Here is an 18,624-nt window from a genome sequence, read left to right on the forward strand (position 1 = left end):
TCCTGAAGTGACTGAAGAATACTCACTGGAAGCTTTTCTCTTTTAATATTCAAAACTGAAGGGTTTTGCAGGGAAACATACTGCAGTTCAGGAAAATAAGCTGCCTTTCACAGTAAGTGCTTGTAGGAAGAAGCAGGGTCTACACTCAGTACCATACTCACAGCACTCAGTGTCCCTCCTGGACTGGGGAAATAAAGCACGGCACACAGTATTTGATATCAGAGACAAAAAATGGCTGAAAAAGCTCATCACTAACTGATTCAAATAGCTTCTGTGTTCGAGAAACTAAACCTAGTACCTTCTTGAACTCATGAGTGCTCATAAAGAGATTTTTATCTGCTTCAAAAAAGCTGAATAAAGTGATTTTTTCCTTGCCGAAGTTTTAATAACAACTCTGAAAATCTTAACTCCCCACCATCATTAACAAAAATGCATTCAGTGAACAATAGAAAAACAAACTCCATATTTGTTAATTCAAAGGCTTTGAGCTTAACCCTACTGAATTTAGACTTTGGCATGATTCACAAATACCTCTCACTCTTTCAAAGAACTTTATTTTAAAAATAATTTTAATTCATTAGACCATACTTTATAATAGTTACCAATAGGACGGACCTGAACTCAAGCATCAGACATTTTTTGCACTTTCAAGTTTTGTAACAACATGACTTTTCAAAATAAAAGTGTACATTTAGATTCACAGTTTAATTTGTTGAAACTTAGTAACATTTAAAACCACTGGAATACGAACTGAAAGGGATATATGTTAAGTACACAAATACTGCAAAAGGTCATAACCCCCAAACCCACTTGGAAATGGAATGTGGCCAATTAGAGTGTGGTTTAGTGATTTCACATTTACCCAGGTTAGCACCTCAGTGAACTCAAGCACTGATTGTGAGAAATGAGTGCATGAAGTGTGACCACTCAACAGGTACTGTACCATTCCATGAGGAGACTGTGTCTTCTTGAGCATTATGTGCCGTGTTTTTGAAAACTGGTAATATTTGAGACTTTTCTAAAATGTGTAAATAAACAATGGCTACAGTTAAAGTCTAAACAAAGAAATACTTTCTACTTTCTGTCAGCTGAGATTTTTTAAAGCAATCATTCATAAAGATTGCATCAACATCAGTTAGCAGAGGAAGATCAAACTTTATTGAAACTGCTTGCATACAAAATATATTGCACTATAACCAAACAAATGTCAACATAAAATCCAATCTGTTGTAGCTAATATGTACAGAGAATATTGCCCAAGAGCAGTTACATTACAAGGTCAGTCTACCTTGGTTAATTATCTACAGTATTTTAAACCAAACAGCTTACAGATGATGTGTGCAAGGTACCAATTTCTGTTTTCAAATACTATACATTCCCAAAATAAATAACTAGAAATCAACATTAATGTTTGGCAATACTTTTTAAGACATTTTTATATTTGTTAAATCCTGTGCAGTTCGTTGCCAGTTTTAGTATGCTCACCTGTATGCAAGGAAAAAAAAGAATGAAGAAAGCAAAGAAACAAAACTCACAAAATACATCAGAGGCAAGGTCAAGTTTGTACAATTCTGTACATAAACAGTGGCTCTCCTTCTGGAGTAATCTGAATAAAAATGGACAAAAATGAAGGTCCTTATGCAGTTGTGCCCAGTAAGTTTAATGTGTGATTAGAAATGAAAGAAAGCACAGCTCCTCCCACCACTTCCCACCCTTCCCTGGTGTACAGCTGTACTTTGGATCAAATTCTGTGACACCTTCATATTGGCTGGTAATTAGGACCTTGCAGCTCAAAATATGAAGAACTTTTGTTTTAATCTTCAATAGTTTTGACTACTGTATCTGTACTTGCCAGAGCATGACATGTGGTGACTTTCTTCCTACCTCTCCTGAAATAGCCCCTAAATTAAAATAAGCAATTCAAAATTTTGGGAGGATGAAAACCATCAATGCTTTAGGCTGGTCATCTGGCCAAACAGCAGGCACACATTACTAGCTTGTGAACATGTTACACTTGTTCCCTCAGTAACAATGAGTTTTTTAGTTTTCCACAATGGAAAGTTTTTTTTTTTTTAAATTTTTTTTTTTTAAAAAAAAAGCTTTTGTACTGCCTACAAAGAAAAAAATTACACCCCTTTTTCAATAACACTATTTGCCAAATCTTCAGTGCAAAATAAATTTCCTATTCTTATAACTGCCTAACTGAATGTTTATGTAAGGAAAAAATTATGGAAAGCATGCACTTGTCTATAAAGTACTAACGTCTGACAAGGATTGCTACATATATTTTACATTTAGTGTTACCAACTCATCTTCCCTGATTTCTGCATCCAAATATAATATTCCTACCTGCCAAGATATAAAAAAGGCACAGATCATACAACTTTTTTGCTAATGAAAATGACAATTGTTACATCACACAGATTTCAGGGTCCACCAAAATATTGAAAAAGGTGGACCAGAATGTGAACTGACACAGGACATAAAACGACATAGCATTTCATGAAGAACTGGTAAGTTAGATTGAAAACAGAAGCCAATTTGATTACTGCAAACACTATTTATTCTGAAAATTGAAATTGAGCAGTGAATTTGACCCGATGTGTTAAAATGGTACAACGGAACAGAAAGTTTACCAATGCACAGCTCAGTATTTTTAAAACAAACAAAAAAGAATCTTTCATCGTTTGAACTGCAATATGTACTTGGAAGCGATTTTCGCAAGTTCAGGTATTTTTATGCAAATATTTGAATAACTTCTTATTCTGAAAACAACTGCATACTGTTGATGTTAAAAAAGGCTAACAGAGAACATATGTTCATTTCATGCCCTGCGCCATCTTGCCTACTATTTGTCTTTGGCCTAACAAGTTTCTCTAACATGGAATAGGAATTACTGAAACAGTATAGGAAATATGACTTCAGAGTTATGCAGTTTAGGGGACTCCGTTCACCAGCGGCTGTTGAGCGTCTGCGCTGTCCGTCTTCTCCTTCTTCGGGTTCCGCTCCTTGCCCGCGCGCAGCCGGCTGCCTTCGCTCGAGGTATTCTGTAAGGTTTTAGTGTGGACACTCCTTTCATTATTGCAGTCAATTCTGATCTGGAACAATTCAGAGTTATATAAAGCATTCTCCTCCTTTCCTCCACCCCTGGGAGTTTGCTACCTTGGTCATCTTGGAGGAAAATAGTGCCAGCCCCTCATGGCTTTGTTAAATGTATCCAGTTCCAATGGAGGGTGTAAATTCCTTTCTGTTCAAAAATGCCACAAACTTGTGACCCAAAAAATCCTCTCTCCGTCTTACCTTGGAAGCTAAGAGAAAACCTTCCAGTGTGTTTGTGCACGAAAGAGCTGAATTAATATCAGATGGATCTCTGAAACATCATTTCAACTTCTAGTAATTTGACTTCCTACTTTGTATGCAAAAAGGCCCCAAAAGACATAGTGTCATTTCCTGGCAGCTTTTCTGAATCTCAAAAAAATCTACTCAGTCCTTTTTTGAATCTGGAAAAAAAGATCCATTTAATATACCCAAAAAGACTTCTGCAGCCTTTTTAAGTGGTCATAAAAAATTTCAAGAAAGCATGTTGTAAGCAAATTTTAATGCTTGTAAAGGGGGTGAGTGCTTATTCCTTGATATGTAACAAGATTTTTACAACTTGATCAGACAAATTTCAACAACATGCAAGTGCTTATTTTCTTGTAACATGTCATCACATCCAAATCTTGGAGCAACAGATAAAATCCCCCAAGACTTAAGTGCCTTACAGTCTTTTTTTCAGCACCACAATTCCTCACTGCCTACTTCAAACTTTTAAAGTTAATTACTAATTAATTATGAGACTCACATGGCCATAATTTATTTTTTGTTCTGCCGTGTTAATTGTTTACATGGCAGATGCATATTCAATTACTACACCTTTAAGTTCAGCACTCCCACTTGAAAAACTAAGCATCTGGCCACTTGTTCCATTTTGTCCCTTTCTTAACCAGGCTTCCTAAAAAGCGAGCCAAAAGTCATCTCTATGTCCCACTGGAACCACAACTCCTGGTACCACCACACAGAGGCAGCAGCTTGCAGCTGCTCATTGTTTCTTCCTCCCAACATAACTCATCCTATGTGGCAAGAGATAGTAGAAGGTTTGCAAGTTATCGTTTGAAACAAGAACAGTATCCATGTGGGGAAACTTAACATAGATACATAAAGTATCAGACTGATAACTTTATGAAACAAAACATTTGAAAAAAAAGTAGAAATATCTTTTTATAAAGCTTAAAAATATTTAAGGTTACAAGATATTTCAAATCTGTTACTTGAAAAGTTTCTTGATGTGCACTTTTAACTTACTTTCTAGACTGAACAGCCTTCAATTGCAAATGTTTCATTTAGTAGTGAAGGTAGTTTCTGAAGTTTAGTCTTTCTTACTCTGAGGATTCTGGCTACAACACACTCTTTATATAGTGTTAAAGATTTTTTTCCCCTCAGGTACATAGAATATGGACAACAATACACAACACAGCAAGAAATAGAAGCTAAAACCAAAACACTAGTAAGAACAAAGACTGAAACCAAGCTGATTAGTAAATTCTTGGGACTTGTAACCAGTTTTTCACCAGAAAGAGCTAAACAGCATTAGAAAGTTGCATCTTTACACAGCTTGATATATTTAGAGTCCTGAGCACCTGTGTCATTTTGTAACACAACTGTTGTAGATGTGATGAGGGAGTTAATATGGAATTACAAGGCTACTGTGTCACTTGCAACCTTGAATATACTACATTATTATATGACACTAAAGCAATTTTAACAGTACAGACTTCCCATATGAGAAAAGTTACCTCAAGAGATCCGTCTGCTGTTCTCCCTTTTGCCTCTCTTGAGTTACGCTGACGGTTATCTGTTCGCGACTGTTCATCATTGCCTGGAAGAAGAATTAATCAACTAAGCTGTTCAACAAAGACATGACCTTCTTCCACTTAAATTTCACACAAGTACAGTAGGGAATTACTCCATAATTTTCTGTCTCATGAACAAATATTACTAACATATAACAACAGTTCTTAAAACTAGGGGCCAAGAATCACTAAAGAAAAAGTTCTCAGCTGGTAACGTAGACAAAACCTCAGAGTTTAAAACCACCACAGTTTAAAAAAGACTGACTGCTGACTGAAGAAAAAACACTTCTCAAAATGATTAACCAAAGAAGAGAAGTACACAATCAGTACTGTTTAATATCTTTACATTTTTAATGCCCTATAAGCTTCCTAAATTACACATTACCTTCTTACAAGAAAATCTTAAAAAGCAGCACCTAAACTTTGAAAAAAACATTTCAAGAAAAAAGCAGAGCAGTAGATGAAAGCATTTAAATAAATATAATGAAACACCATATGTTTGAATATATATATATTTTTAACTTTTTAAAGTTCTCCCATCTTGCTTTTGCCTGGTCCTTTTCACTGAACACATAAATTGCAATATTATCCTGTTCCATGAAAATCAGATACAAGAAGATGTGAATATGGACGGCTGAATGAGCAATACAGATTTTAAAAGATTTTTCTGTATCTACAGACAAACTGGAATTTGATTCCTTGATGTCCATGTGTGATGATGGCACAGATCACAAACTTGAGTCAAGAGGCATTTTAAGAAAACAAGTGATAGAGGAAACTCCCCCAAAATAAAGCAGGTCAAAAAGAATTATTCCCCTCTGCTCAACATTCAACGCATCTGAAACAAAATTCTCCATTTAAAAGACTGACAAAGTGAAGAGAAGTCAGGAGAGGCCAGCAGGTGGGGAGGTTGGAGCAGATGAGGAAAGGAGCAGCTGGCACAAGCGGGTTTGCTTTAGGATTTCCAAAGGGAGCCTCCATTTACCTTTGAATCCTCCGCGGCCCCTCCCGCCTTGGCCTCTGGCGCCGCCGCCGCGCCTCCGCCCGTCCCCCCTGCGCAGGTAATTGTCCCGCTCCTCCTCTGCCGGGGCCGCCGACCAATCGCTCAGCTCGTCTCTGTGATCAGACTCTGTTTCAGAAGCATTTGATGCTTCAGAATTAGTTCCTATCAAGAGGATGAAAAAAATCCAAACACGCCAGTGTAGCTTAGCATGAAATTACTAGAGTATAATGCAAAATGTATGTATTTAAAATTTTTCTTCTTTTTTTGTTAATAAACAGTTCCGCGATTTTTCTGCCTCCCAACCTCTATAACATACATTATACAGAAAGGTGCATAATATATATTACTTCAAAATTCAAGACAGACTAATAAAAGTTAGTTGTGTGTTTAAGGCTAAATAATTAAGTGTGCCACATGCTTAAAATTGGTGTTATCAGTACATCAACAGATTATTCAGCATACTATAAGATGTAATAAAAGTCTATTAAAATACAAATGTAATAGACTAGACTCCTTCATATTTCTAAAACTGAAAGTTCTGAATATAACCTGTCCTGTCTCCTCTCATCACTGCAACTCATCTATGAAAAGAAAAAAATTCCATCATGAAACAGCCTGTAACAGACTACAAAAGCAGAGAACAAGGTCAAAATGCTAAAAATGTATCAAATCAAATAAATGGCCAGTACAATTTTTCCAATTAACAGATCACCTTTATTGACAAAAGCGGGTTCTTTCCCCATTTTTCCCCCCACAACCCATACTATTAGGAAAATGAGTTCACATCTTCTAAAAATAGTAAACATAACAAAAACATTAATTTTGTATTATGCAGAATGTAAGCTAAGATTTTCTTATAAAGCTCACACTACAGGCCTTTCAGTCAGGACAAACACCAGCTGACCTACATTATGGATAATATATATATTTTTATATATTATATATAGTGTATATATATTATATAAGTAATAGATTGCTCTGAAGAAGCACAATCTGGAAAACTATTCATTAATGAATTATCCAAGGTTTCAAAGAGGAACACACTATTTTGGTGACTATGGTCTTCTAGTAAAAACATAAAAGTTCAATTTAATATGACGAAAATAGCTTTTCTGTAAATTGAGCTACACAGTATTTTCACCTACAAATATTTGTATTAGGATAGACTCACACAGGCTTAAATGAAAACGGAGACTTCATTGATAGGAATTGTTCGAAATATAGATAGAGTAACAATCCTTGCCCTAAGGAGTTAGGGAATAACTAGATATGCTCCGTAATGTAGAAGAGAGAAGCATGCTGTAAGAAGGAACTGCATGGAACAAAGTGTAGATTACAGGAAAGCACTACACTTTGGAGTATTTTCTACACCATAAAGCTCTAGATAATCTTCAAATATTAATACTCAATACTGACTGCATTTTTAACAGCTCTAAGTCCAGTCTTTTTCAAGAAATCACGAGACCTCGAGGCCACTGTGAGAACTCCAAGTGTCCTTGCAGGTACCTACCTGAAGCATAGCCCGGCCCACGCCGGCTGTGCCCGCGGTTTCTGTAGGGCCGGCTGCCACGGCCGAGGCCCGGCCCATCGTCGGTCATGTACCCTTTGTCCTTGTCCGTGCGGTTTGGGGGGGGCCTGGAAGTGGCTCCAATCTGTCGCAGTTGCTCATCAATTTGCAATCTTTCCAAACGCAGCTGGTCCACTTCCTGTGCAAACACAAGCCCAGCAAGTCATGTACAACCACTATTTAACCATCTGCACGTGCAGACGTGCAGGTCTCAGAAAGAAAATACATTGAAGTATTGCAACTGATCATCTATTTAATACTCAAACAGCAATTCAGCTTTGAGAATAACTTGTTTAACAGAGACTTTCAAATGTTCTAATCTGTGTGCTACCAACACAATTCTCCCTGTGGCACAGTTGACAAGTTGAGGTTTGTTTCAAACATTTATCAAGAAAAAGCACTCAGATGGGAACACAAGCTCCTTACACTGCTGCACATAACGAATACCAAAGTTATTAAGCAATTCTGATGTAACAGAATTGTTTCATAAAAAGGCACTCAGCTGTTATACTCTACATAATGATAATGAACAGTATGAGGGATGGGAGGAAGCATAGAAACAGAAAGCAAAGTCTTGTAACTCAGGCATAGAGGCACCAGCACACAGCACTCTCACCATACACAACTAGGTAAAAGAGATACAGTAACTCATATTCATGGACTACCTTTACCAGTTTCAGATGTTATCTAGCTCACATCAGAGCGGCAATCACCTTTTCTTTTTTTTTTTCAATTGGGGAGAAAACTATTGATGGAAGTTTCACTGTGATACTGGGGTCCCCTGCAGGTCACCTAGATAAGCTAGGACTTTGGTAAGATGCTGTAGCACTCAGGGATGCATTCCATCAGGTCCCACTAACTTGGTGTATATCCCTTCTCTCCCCCTTAAGACGTTCCCAAACTCAATCTTCCTTTAGAAAGACTAAGTCTTTGTTCCTCCACACTCTCCTACTGGTATCAGGGAGCTGCTGTTCCTTAGGACAAATCTTTAAATAAAGAAACCAAAACCGAGGATGACATTCAGTACCTCATCCTTCTCGTTTGTGAGCAGGTTCCATCCTCCATCCAGCAGCAGGCCTGCGTTTTCTTTGGTATTCCTTTTGCTGCCAATATACCTGTAGAAGCCCTTCCTGTTTCCCTTCACATCCCTTGTCATATTCAACTCCAGATGGACTTCAGCTTTCCCAAACTCATCCTTGCACACTCAAATTGTGTCTTTATACTCCTCCTGAGTCACCTGTCCTTACTTTGCTCCTTGTACCCTTTTTTTTTTTTCTGTATTAGTTTAGCCACAGGCTCCTTGTTGATCCCTGAAGGCCTCCTGTTACTTTTTTGTGACCACCTGCATATCAAGATGGACTATTCTTGAGCTTGGAAAAGGTGATGCTTTAAGAGCCAGCTCTTACAAACCTGTTTTTCTTACAGGAACGTATGCTATGGGATTCTTCCAAGCAGATTCCTGAGCAGGCCAAAGTCCACCTTCCAGCAGTCTGGGACTGTGAATCCTGGTATTAGTCTTTTCTCTCAAGATCCTGAAAATTCACTACAGTCACTCCAGCCAAGTCTGCTTTCTTTGCTTTACAGAGAAATTCATGACTCTGAGCTGACACAGTACATTTGATGGTGATGCACTATTATGTATCTTTTACAAAAAGCTTCCTTAATAATCTTTGCCTGGAGGCATAAAAACATGAACATCTTAGAGGAACAAGTCTGTCCCACTTCTTCTCAGTGAAGGACATAATTCTGAATAATAATGCAACAGGCCACAAAGATAACATTTTGTGTGTTTATGTTTAATGGGATGAGAAGGCCAAGATAAAACCTCCAAGATACGAATCTATTGAGTAGTTATCACATAGACTGATGAACACTTGTTCGTGACCTCCTGCTCTGGAAGGCTGGAGAGCACTAAGACAAAGTGACCATAGGTGACGATGAACTGATCAATCTGAATTAAAATTGCTGGGCTATTCAACACTTTCAACTACCATGTCAATACTCATTTAAGTACTGACTAACATGCAAGTACCCATTTTAGGCAGGCAAGGAAGTTTAAACCAGAAATATCTTCTCAAATCATAGTGAGCATGCAAGAAAGGAACTTGATTTTTAGTGCTAGTTTTCACCTGGTCCTTCTCTGCCTCTACCTTGTGACAGCTGCAGAGCTGATGTACCTCTGCTCCAGAGGAGTGACAAAAGCAGGATTAAAAGGTGAAGTGACTGAGTAGGTCAGAAAACAAGTTGTTTCTTCTCCTAACTTCTATGACTACCTGTACTGAGAAGTTTAACAAAGTATAGAAATTTCAGCATTCTAAAAGATTCACTGATAGGTACTGCACTGACTGGATATGTATCAAATCATGCATGGTCTGAAGGCTTCAAAAGAGATGCAAGACTTTATTTGATTGAATGAACTCAAAGCTGTCCCTACAGTTAGATCTGGCCCTGCCATCAAAGATTGGGCACCTAGCCACAACCACCACAGGCAAAAGTAACTATAAGCAAAAAGGTGGGATATTTTTTGCTCCCTATACACATCCACATGCATCACCACGCATCCCAGACTACTGGGGAAGTTACAGAGCAGAGAGGCAAACACAACATATAAAGCTGAGCTGCCTACAAACATACTAAGGTATGAAATGTCAATTCACCACAGAAAAAGTAGTTTAGTGTTTTTGCATTTAAAAAAATGCTCACTCTATATAATATTGTGCATGGAAGGCTGTTTACTTTGCAGCTGCATAAAGGACTGACAACTCCCTCGTATGTAAAGTTAGCAGCACATTTTGGGATAGATTTTTTAACATTTTCTTACTCTTGTAATTTGCGTTCTGAAAAAAGTTGTTTGTCATACCATCCTTCAGACAAATTATTCTTTTATTAAAAATATTCCATTTTTAGACAGAAAACCTGTTATAATACCAATTTTTCAACAGCCTCAGGGCCTGAACAGATTATCATCATCATACCGTTACCATCTTAAGAATTAATAGAATAAAATCAGTGGTAAAGCAGCATCATTATCCTCACCTTTAAATAATTAAGATGATAATCCAGAAGAACAGTTGCATTAGTGATGCTATCCTTGGTTCCTACAAACACAAATGGTACCATGCCCTAAAACACAGAAAGAATAGTCCTTGGTTATTGATTAGGCATTGAATTATGAAGAGAACCGAACTTATTACTGTAAAACTTGAAAACAATTCTTACACGGTGCATAAGCATAAATTAAAAAGTGAGAAAACAGTATATTTAAATTCTGATATTGACAACATCACATAGTCCAATTCCCTTTATGCAAAGACCTTTTTTCAATAAGCAGATTTAGATCATTTGCATCACAAAGCCAACATTTATTTTTCTGAACAAGTGAAAAAGAGTCAATTTAGAACACTTTACGTTTTCTCCCTTCAAAATAATACCACCTTTGCTGATCGCATCCATTCTCTAACACCAGCTGCTTTTGGTCTATCTTTGATCTTTTAAAAAAGTAAATCAAATTAACATTGTGTCATAAAACAAAACCTGATCCTTCTTGACAACCTCTACAGTTGTAAAGACAAAGCCAAAAAATATTCAAGACAGAGTTAGTACTTCAGGCGATGATTTCTAACGTACAGTTCTTCTACCCTTCAAGCATGTTAAGCAATTCAACAAATATGAGGAAAATATAAATCTGGAAATTCTAAAGTCTGAAATTAGGACGTGGAGAAAAACACCTAAAGATTAACTTAGGGAGCCAAAGCAGGTGAAAAAAAAAAAAAAATCTATCTAAAAGGGCCTCACTGAGTGTGGAAAGCAAAGGAAATCATAGCAATACAAGGACAATTTCCACACCAAAACTTCTGACAGTAAGACAGGTCCATGCAGCATTTCAGAGGTGTGAGTGCAGCCACACAGGCCCAAGGAGTGGACTGCTCCAGCAGCTGCAGCCTCACCCTGGCAGGAGAAGCTTCACTGTGGACTGCAGAAGTTAACCTGAGCATCTCCAACTCTCAGCTGCTGAAGCCCATGCCACTGCAGCCCAGAGCCTGCCACACCTACTGGATTATCTCAAATATTGTTTTTCTGTCTCATCATTAAAGAAGCCTTTAATTTTAACTGTACACACACCCTTTACAAAACTGCATTCCCAAGGAAGGTTTGCTGCACAAGTGAAATGATTTGAGATACAAATGTCTTAAAAAATAAAAGCATAGTATGCCGAGGTTCCCCAAGAATGGCCAGTCTCTAATTTGTCTCCACTTTTAAAGTCTTCTTTTGGTTTTTTTTTTTCTTCCCCCCTCCCTTTCTTTTACATACAAAAACCTTACACATCTACATTAAGTAACCAGGAAAAATAAAATATACACTCTAGTCCTAAGGCACCTCAACATTAACACTAACTTTCATGAGCATTAGAAATTCTTTAGCCACAGGCATTGTTGACTGAAATGTTTTATTATCTGGGGTATTTTAAGTTTCATAAATATTTTATACAACCTGATAAAGAGCAGTGAAATTTCTACTAAACTGGCATTAACTGGCTCATGGTATCAATTATTAAACGATGACAAGACAAATGATTTAAAGGGCATTTAAGGAAATGGCTTGCTGTTGCTTTTGGCAGTGGATTCAAGGTATGTAATGCCAGCTATTAAGGATATGAGCTGGTAACTATGTCAGCCACACAAAAGCACCAAAGCGCTTATTTATTGAATCTTATTTTTGTCTTCAAAGCAAAAGTACCTATGTTCAATTTGGCTGCAGTGGGGAATTCTGAGCAGACCATACATGCATAAATAAAATCAGAGATAAAAATAATACGTATTACTGTAACAAACAGTACCTATCTCATTTTAAAAATATGAAAAGCCTGAAGATCACCTGCTATAAAATTATGGGATGTAGAAAACTGCACTTGAAACTAATGGGCAGTATTCTAACGTCGCAGACAAATAAAAACAACCAAATGCTGTATTAAAATTTAACTGAACTACTGTACACGAAAAAGGGCTGCAATATCCAAATTCACATATGAGAAGATTATTTGCATTTCATAGCTGAAATAAAGCTGCATTCAGTTTACAAGTACTAACTCTTACCTGTTAAAGTCCGATCTCAGGTTTCTGTATTGCACCTGGTATGACAACTAACACATCAAGCAGTGCAAGCAATGCTAGTATTAGAAATGTCATTAACAGGTAAAACAGAAGTATGACTGCAGAGCTTGACAGGTAAAAAAGATCTTTCAAGATAATCCTTAAAAGCTGCATTTTGGACAGAAAAATGTAAGCAAATCAGCTTTTTCAAGTCAGAATTAAAAAAAAAAGAAAGCCAGACATACTCCCTGCAGCCATGAGTACTGGCTTTTACCCTTCTGCGATTCTCTAGCCTGCAGCAATAGCAGCACCCTCTTGCTTATTAAACTAATTCTGTTTTGTGCTGCAGTAATTTAGCATTAGAAATGAAATGCAATAGACCACCAAGACCTTTAAGTCTAAATATTGACCATTTTACCTTTTCAGACAGATGTAAAACTACTAAAATAGTAAAAAGCCCTTACTTAATTGCTTAGCCACTCTTTACAGAAAGATAGAAATTGGATTGTGCGTTTTCATTAAGTCTTAAAGTGAAAAACAGAAGAGGAAACTACTACTCAAGCATAAACATAAGGCTTCCAGAAACCATATTTCTTATCTTACCCAAAGTAGCAAAGGTTCTTAACTGGTACGTATTTGGATTTTGAGGTAAATTAAAGGCAGTTCAGTTTACTTTAAGCACATTTCATGTCTGAAACCACAGGGAGTTTTTTTGCACTGAGATGTTGTTAAAACCTTCATGCTTCATGTCTTTTTCTGTACCTGCAACCTTGCCCCTCAATGCAGCCCCACACAGAAGTGCCTCAAATTACTATGCTTGAGACTTTGTTCAGTCCCTTTACAAGGCTGACAGCCTTCCTGTGCAAATCTGGAGTTTTACAATGTTCATGCTTGTTTTTTCTTTAGGTTACAATTTACAGGCTATTGTGAACCTAGGTGGTAATTTTTAAAAAGAGAGATTTAACATAAAGCACGAGTTTTTCATTTCAGAAAAGAAATTGCTAATGAAAAATTAAACCTGGTAATAACTTAAGAAATCAAACTCAAAGCTGATCAATGAATGAAACCAGCAAGTTTCATATCTATGGATTTACAGCCTAGCACATGCTGGGAAATGTCATTGCTTCCAACAGGAACAACGTGAAATCTCTAAGAAGGTGCACCACCAATAAATTTCACAAAGCATTTTTCTAAAACAGTTAAGTCAAATTTATATAAAAGTGCCCCTCAGCATTAATAGGAAAAGACAGAATCCATCAGGAAACACACATTAATCAACACTTTATCTCACCACTACAAAGATACAAGGAGGAATTTATTTTATCACTTGGTAGAATATAACCAATTAACATAAAGAAAAATTATCATAACTGAAAACATACCTCTTCTTGTGGAATATTTTTATCATTTTCAGCCTCAATTCTCACTCTTACAACGCCGGATTTGTCCACTATTTCCTGAATCAGTTTTCCATTTTTTCCTATTACTTTTCCTGCAGAAAGAACATACAGAACATTCCACCTTTATGATTTTCCCCCAAACCTGAGAGCATTGCTATAGTCTAATTAGACAAGACTATTTAAGGACCAGTGCAAGAACTTGTCCAAAATGCCTTAATCCTCTACAACAAAGATTTCGTTCACAAGCCACAAACTAAAATGCCCACAAAGCTCGTGGTGTTAACTTACACCACACACTGATAACAGAGATATTCAGTACCTTGAATTCTTATTTGGCTCTGCTTTGGTAGGTTTAAAATAACTTCAGTGAATTACAAACATTGCTGTTTGCATTTAAAACATCCAACCAAAACCCAAAAATATCCTTTTATAGTGCCCTAACATTTGCTGTAACTACTTCTTGGGTAACCAAAACTTAGTTAATTTACAAAATTTTAGTTGATCAAATACTAACAAAGGTACTGTTTCAGGCAGATGTAAAATTCTCTAAAACTGAATTTTTTAGACATTTTTACTGGTAGTTTATAATTCACTAAAAAGTCAAAGATAAAAATGGAAATAAATTATACTCCAGTGCCAGTAATGCAGACATGTATCTTCTGAAGCAGACATACTAGTGTGAGACAAGGAAAATGAAAATTTAGGTCTCTCCAATCTCAGCGAAACAACATGCTGTCTGCAAACTGGCAGGAAAACCAAGCTGCTTGGGACGTGATGCGGTAGAGCCATATCCTTCAATCACAGCTTTCAAAAAAAGCTTAAAAGAGTGATGTCAAAGATGTTTTCTGCATGTAACAAAACAAAGTATTTTCATTTAACAAACTGCTGGAAAGCTTAAAACGTGATTTTTTTTTCATAGGCATATCATTAAAACAAAGGTAAAAAACCCCACACACATAACAGCTACTGTTTGTTTGATACAACTAATCCATGGAGAACAAATGAAATGCCACTTTTAGTCACAACAGACTCCTATTGGTTCTATCATTCACAGCTAAATAAATTTTCATTTCTGTGTTTCAACTTTTCTAACATGAATATCCACAGAAAACATGACAAAATATGGCCAGTAAGTTCCTCCTCAATAACAAAAGCTGTTCTGAGTATCAAAAACTACTTCTGAGTACTTTATTTCATACTCTATTACTGACAAATGGAACAGCAGCTTACCAATAAATGTAAAAAAGCCTTGGTAGTGATTTAAAAAAGTCAAGTAAATCAAACAAAACCCCCAAAACCTCCACAACTTACATCAGTTACTCCAATCGAAATTTTTTTTAGGATTTAGCAGCACATACAAATATTTTAAAATAAAAATTTCCATACAGTCTTTAAAAAATATGAAACATCTTGGGTGGGTTTCTTTGTTTGGAGTTTTTTTGTTCAGTTTGAATTTTTTAAAAATATAATTAAATAGAAAAAAACAGTTGTTTTCATAGATTAAAAAAAAAATCAGTACATATATATATGCCTGCATTTTTAAAGCAAATTATTAGGAATTTTAAAAGCCAAATTATTAAACATAGCTTATTTCAGACATAACATAGGGTTCAGCCAAAGTTATATTTTAAAGGATCCAGGTCAAGAATTAAGAGCAGAAATGAAAACCTGCCAAAAAAATATAATTGCTAAGTTCTAAAGAGAAACAGACTTTTAAGACCTCAAACTAAAATAATGATGGCAGCTTATCATTTTCACTTATCACCATTAGAACCAGGAGGGAGAAGGGAAGGGAAAACTACTGCTTTTAATCAATTCCAGAGCTGAGCTGCCACTTTTCTTAGTACTTGTCCCACTGCAGAATTTCACACTGCTTCAACACCAGCTTTCATACACTACTTGACAACCTATTAAAGCATTTGCTGTTAGGGCTATGTTATACCATAAAGTATTTTCTCTGCTTTTTTCTACTGAATGAAATAATGTATTTTTATTTTGCTTTGTAGCATCAGAAGTTCATTAAAAGTTTTCTCCACATACACAAGGGCTGCATGTGTTCTTAAGCACTTTTTTCGGTGTTTGGCAATGGAACTATTTTAGATTTTCTTTGAGCTATTTCCTTCATCATGATACCTAACTCCTAGTTCATCCCACAGTGCTGCTTCTAAACATACCTTAAAAGGACAGGGGAAAAAAGACAAACGTAAGTGAAAGAAATTATTTAAAATATACTAGGAAAATATGAGACTGCAGATTCATCTGTTGTATAGCTGAACTAATGTCTGGACATGTTTGGAGGAAGTAATTAATCCTCTGGTTTAATCCATACACTATTCTACCTTGTACTTCAACATCAGCACATTGCTTCTAGTTTAGGGCAGTTCTCAGAAGGCATTTTTCCTTACTATCACAGAGGTAGCCTCCAAAACAGACATACCTACTAAATTCCTTGGGACTTGAATGACGTCTTCAGCAAATTCAAGGTAACTTCTTGCCTTTTTCACCGCATCTTGATCCTACAATAGAAAGATGTATGAGAAACAAGATTCATTTCCCCAGGTTTTTGTTTGCTTGTTTCTTTCAGGTATTTTCTGAAACAATAAAGGAGGGAACTCACCTCTCCATAAATATGGAATGTACAAGTATCTTCATCAAGATCAATGGCAGTCACTCCAGGGACTTTTCTGGCTTGTTGGATATTAGCACCATGAGTGCCAATGGCCAAACCCATTAGGTCTTCACGTACAACAAACTGTTCATGGAACCGGGATGCAAGTTGCCTAGAACTCTGAAGAAAAATCTCATGTCAGCTCACTTTGATTGTCAGTACACTGGAAAGAGAAATCAACATAACTTTCAAGCCTATTTTTCAATCAGGTGCTCAGCCTACTTTTTATTTAATCAATCCTTTTAATGCACTTTTTTTAGCTTCAAAAACACTGAAGAGTCTCCTTCACAAGTCTTTTAAATACTAACATAAGGCTGGCCTCTAGCTGTGTTGACACCTCTATTTTGAATTACCTTTTAATAGCTACAGCTATCAGTATTACTAGGCAAGACATACTCATAAGGTAGTAAAATAGGAACTGTGGTGATTATTAAGGCAAACCTTATGATCTCTGAGAAAAAAAGGCACCAATTTCAACAGGTGGGAGAAACACTAATAACTCAACAGTCAATAACTCATTGACACAAAATTACATATAAAACAGAGCAACTGTGGATATCTACTGCACTTAAATAAAATGAAGAATCCGTGCCTATGCATGACAATACAAAATCTGCTTTAATTCAGAGAACAAATATGTTCAGAATTTCATCCACCACATCTACCAAGACAGAAGGGTCATACTGAGCACTGACAAGAGTGAGCATAACAGAACACAAGAAAGGAACAATAGTTTAACGCATTGTGGGAAGATAGAGAATTTCCAACTGCGATAATCTATTAAGGAAAGTGCTTTGCAAGGAAGAAACAAGATAAAAGCCAAGATATATAATCCTACCCGTTTCTGCATTGCAATCAAAGCTGTAACTACTGTCAACACATATGCAGACACACGTTAAATTAGCAGTTTAATGTCAGCAAAATGAGACCCTACTGATGTTGAGAAAACATCAAGGAAATGCCCACAAGCCCTATATTGTCCCAGCTAAACTGGTACTGCTTTCTGACCTGCTCCTGCTTAAAGCTGTTGATAAATATCCTGTGCTAAATCACTGTTTCAAAGAAATGGTTATAGTAGACAGTGATGTGAAGTATCCACGTGTTATGAAATACTTCCGATACTCTTTCTGTCAAGCACTTCAGTAGCTACATTACAAGACAACTTGCAAAGCAAAACTTATTTTTAACTGTTCACATTTCTACATTCTAACAGACAATCCAAATGCTGATTTACTAGTTGACATCTTTTATAAACAGCCAAATAAGAGAACAGGATGACCAAGACAATGATCAGTTGTTAACTATCTACGATTTGTGGAAAAGATGAAGCTACATCATCGAGTACCTCAAACCAGTTTTACTGCTTGCACTAAAACATCATTAGCTTTTCTGCAAATTATTACAAAGTGTGTTCTATTTAAACATTGGAAATTCTGTATTCTACTTCTCTTCAATACATTAATAAGAAACATCTATGCAAGTAATGTATTAATATCTACAGAGCAGCCAGAACTGAATTCTAGATACAGTGAAATATAAACCAGAATGCAAAACACTTGTAAATTCAGGCTTTTTAGTATGTGAAAGACACTCAAAACAGCTAAGTCACACCCGCTGGGAAAGAACGTAAACAAAAAATAATCGGTTATTTTACTTGATGTTCTAAAAACCACATTTGAGAAGTGGAGCCATGCAAGTCAAGAAGCTAATATGCAGAAAAGGAGGTACAACAAATAGGAAGAAAAAAACTCCAATGAACAAAAGAAGCTGGTCTAGTGATAATGACTCAGAAAACAGAATAGGTAAAACTGCTAGAAGAAAAGAAGTGGTAGACTTTTAAAGTTCAGTGAGTATGAGACACATAGAAAGGTTTATTTGATAGAAAAAGTCAACTGTTATTAATAATGCAGTAAAGCCCAAAGTATTCACTAAATATTTTTTCTGCAGATGGACATGTGCAGTCTGTTGGTATGTCAGAGTCTCAACAGAAATCATGAACATGAT

General features: G+C 36.4%; 1 protein-coding gene across 4 annotated transcripts in view; it reads right to left on the reverse strand.

Annotated features, from left to right (window-relative positions):
• Nucleotides 1–1,135: 1,135 nt before the first annotated feature.
• FMR1 (fragile X messenger ribonucleoprotein 1) overlaps nt 1,136–18,624 on the reverse strand; it is a 31,118-nt gene continuing 13,629 nt past the window's right edge. For 2 of the 4 annotated variants that reach the window (XM_069015475.1, XM_069015472.1), the window contains 8 exons: nt 16,570–16,740; nt 16,390–16,468; nt 13,935–14,044; nt 10,499–10,585; nt 7,406–7,601; nt 5,878–6,057; nt 4,836–4,918; nt 1,136–3,098 (listed from right to left, as the gene is read on the reverse strand). In XM_069015475.1, coding sequence (XP_068871576.1) covers nt 2,937–3,098; nt 4,836–4,918; nt 5,878–6,057; nt 7,406–7,601; nt 10,499–10,585; nt 13,935–14,044; nt 16,390–16,468; nt 16,570–16,740 — 1,068 coding nt within the window. In that variant the 3' untranslated portion in view covers nt 1,136–2,936. The remainder of the gene's footprint in view (nt 3,099–4,835; nt 4,919–5,877; nt 6,058–7,405; nt 7,602–10,498; nt 10,586–13,934; nt 14,045–16,389; nt 16,469–16,569; nt 16,741–18,624) is intronic. The other 2 variants (XM_069015473.1, XM_069015474.1) reach the window with 2 other exon arrangements.

The sequence above is a fragment of the Aphelocoma coerulescens genome, chromosome 4A, assembly GCF_041296385.1.
Source record: "Aphelocoma coerulescens isolate FSJ_1873_10779 chromosome 4A, UR_Acoe_1.0, whole genome shotgun sequence".
In the NCBI taxonomy this organism is placed as follows: domain Eukaryota; kingdom Metazoa; phylum Chordata; class Aves; order Passeriformes; family Corvidae; genus Aphelocoma; species Aphelocoma coerulescens.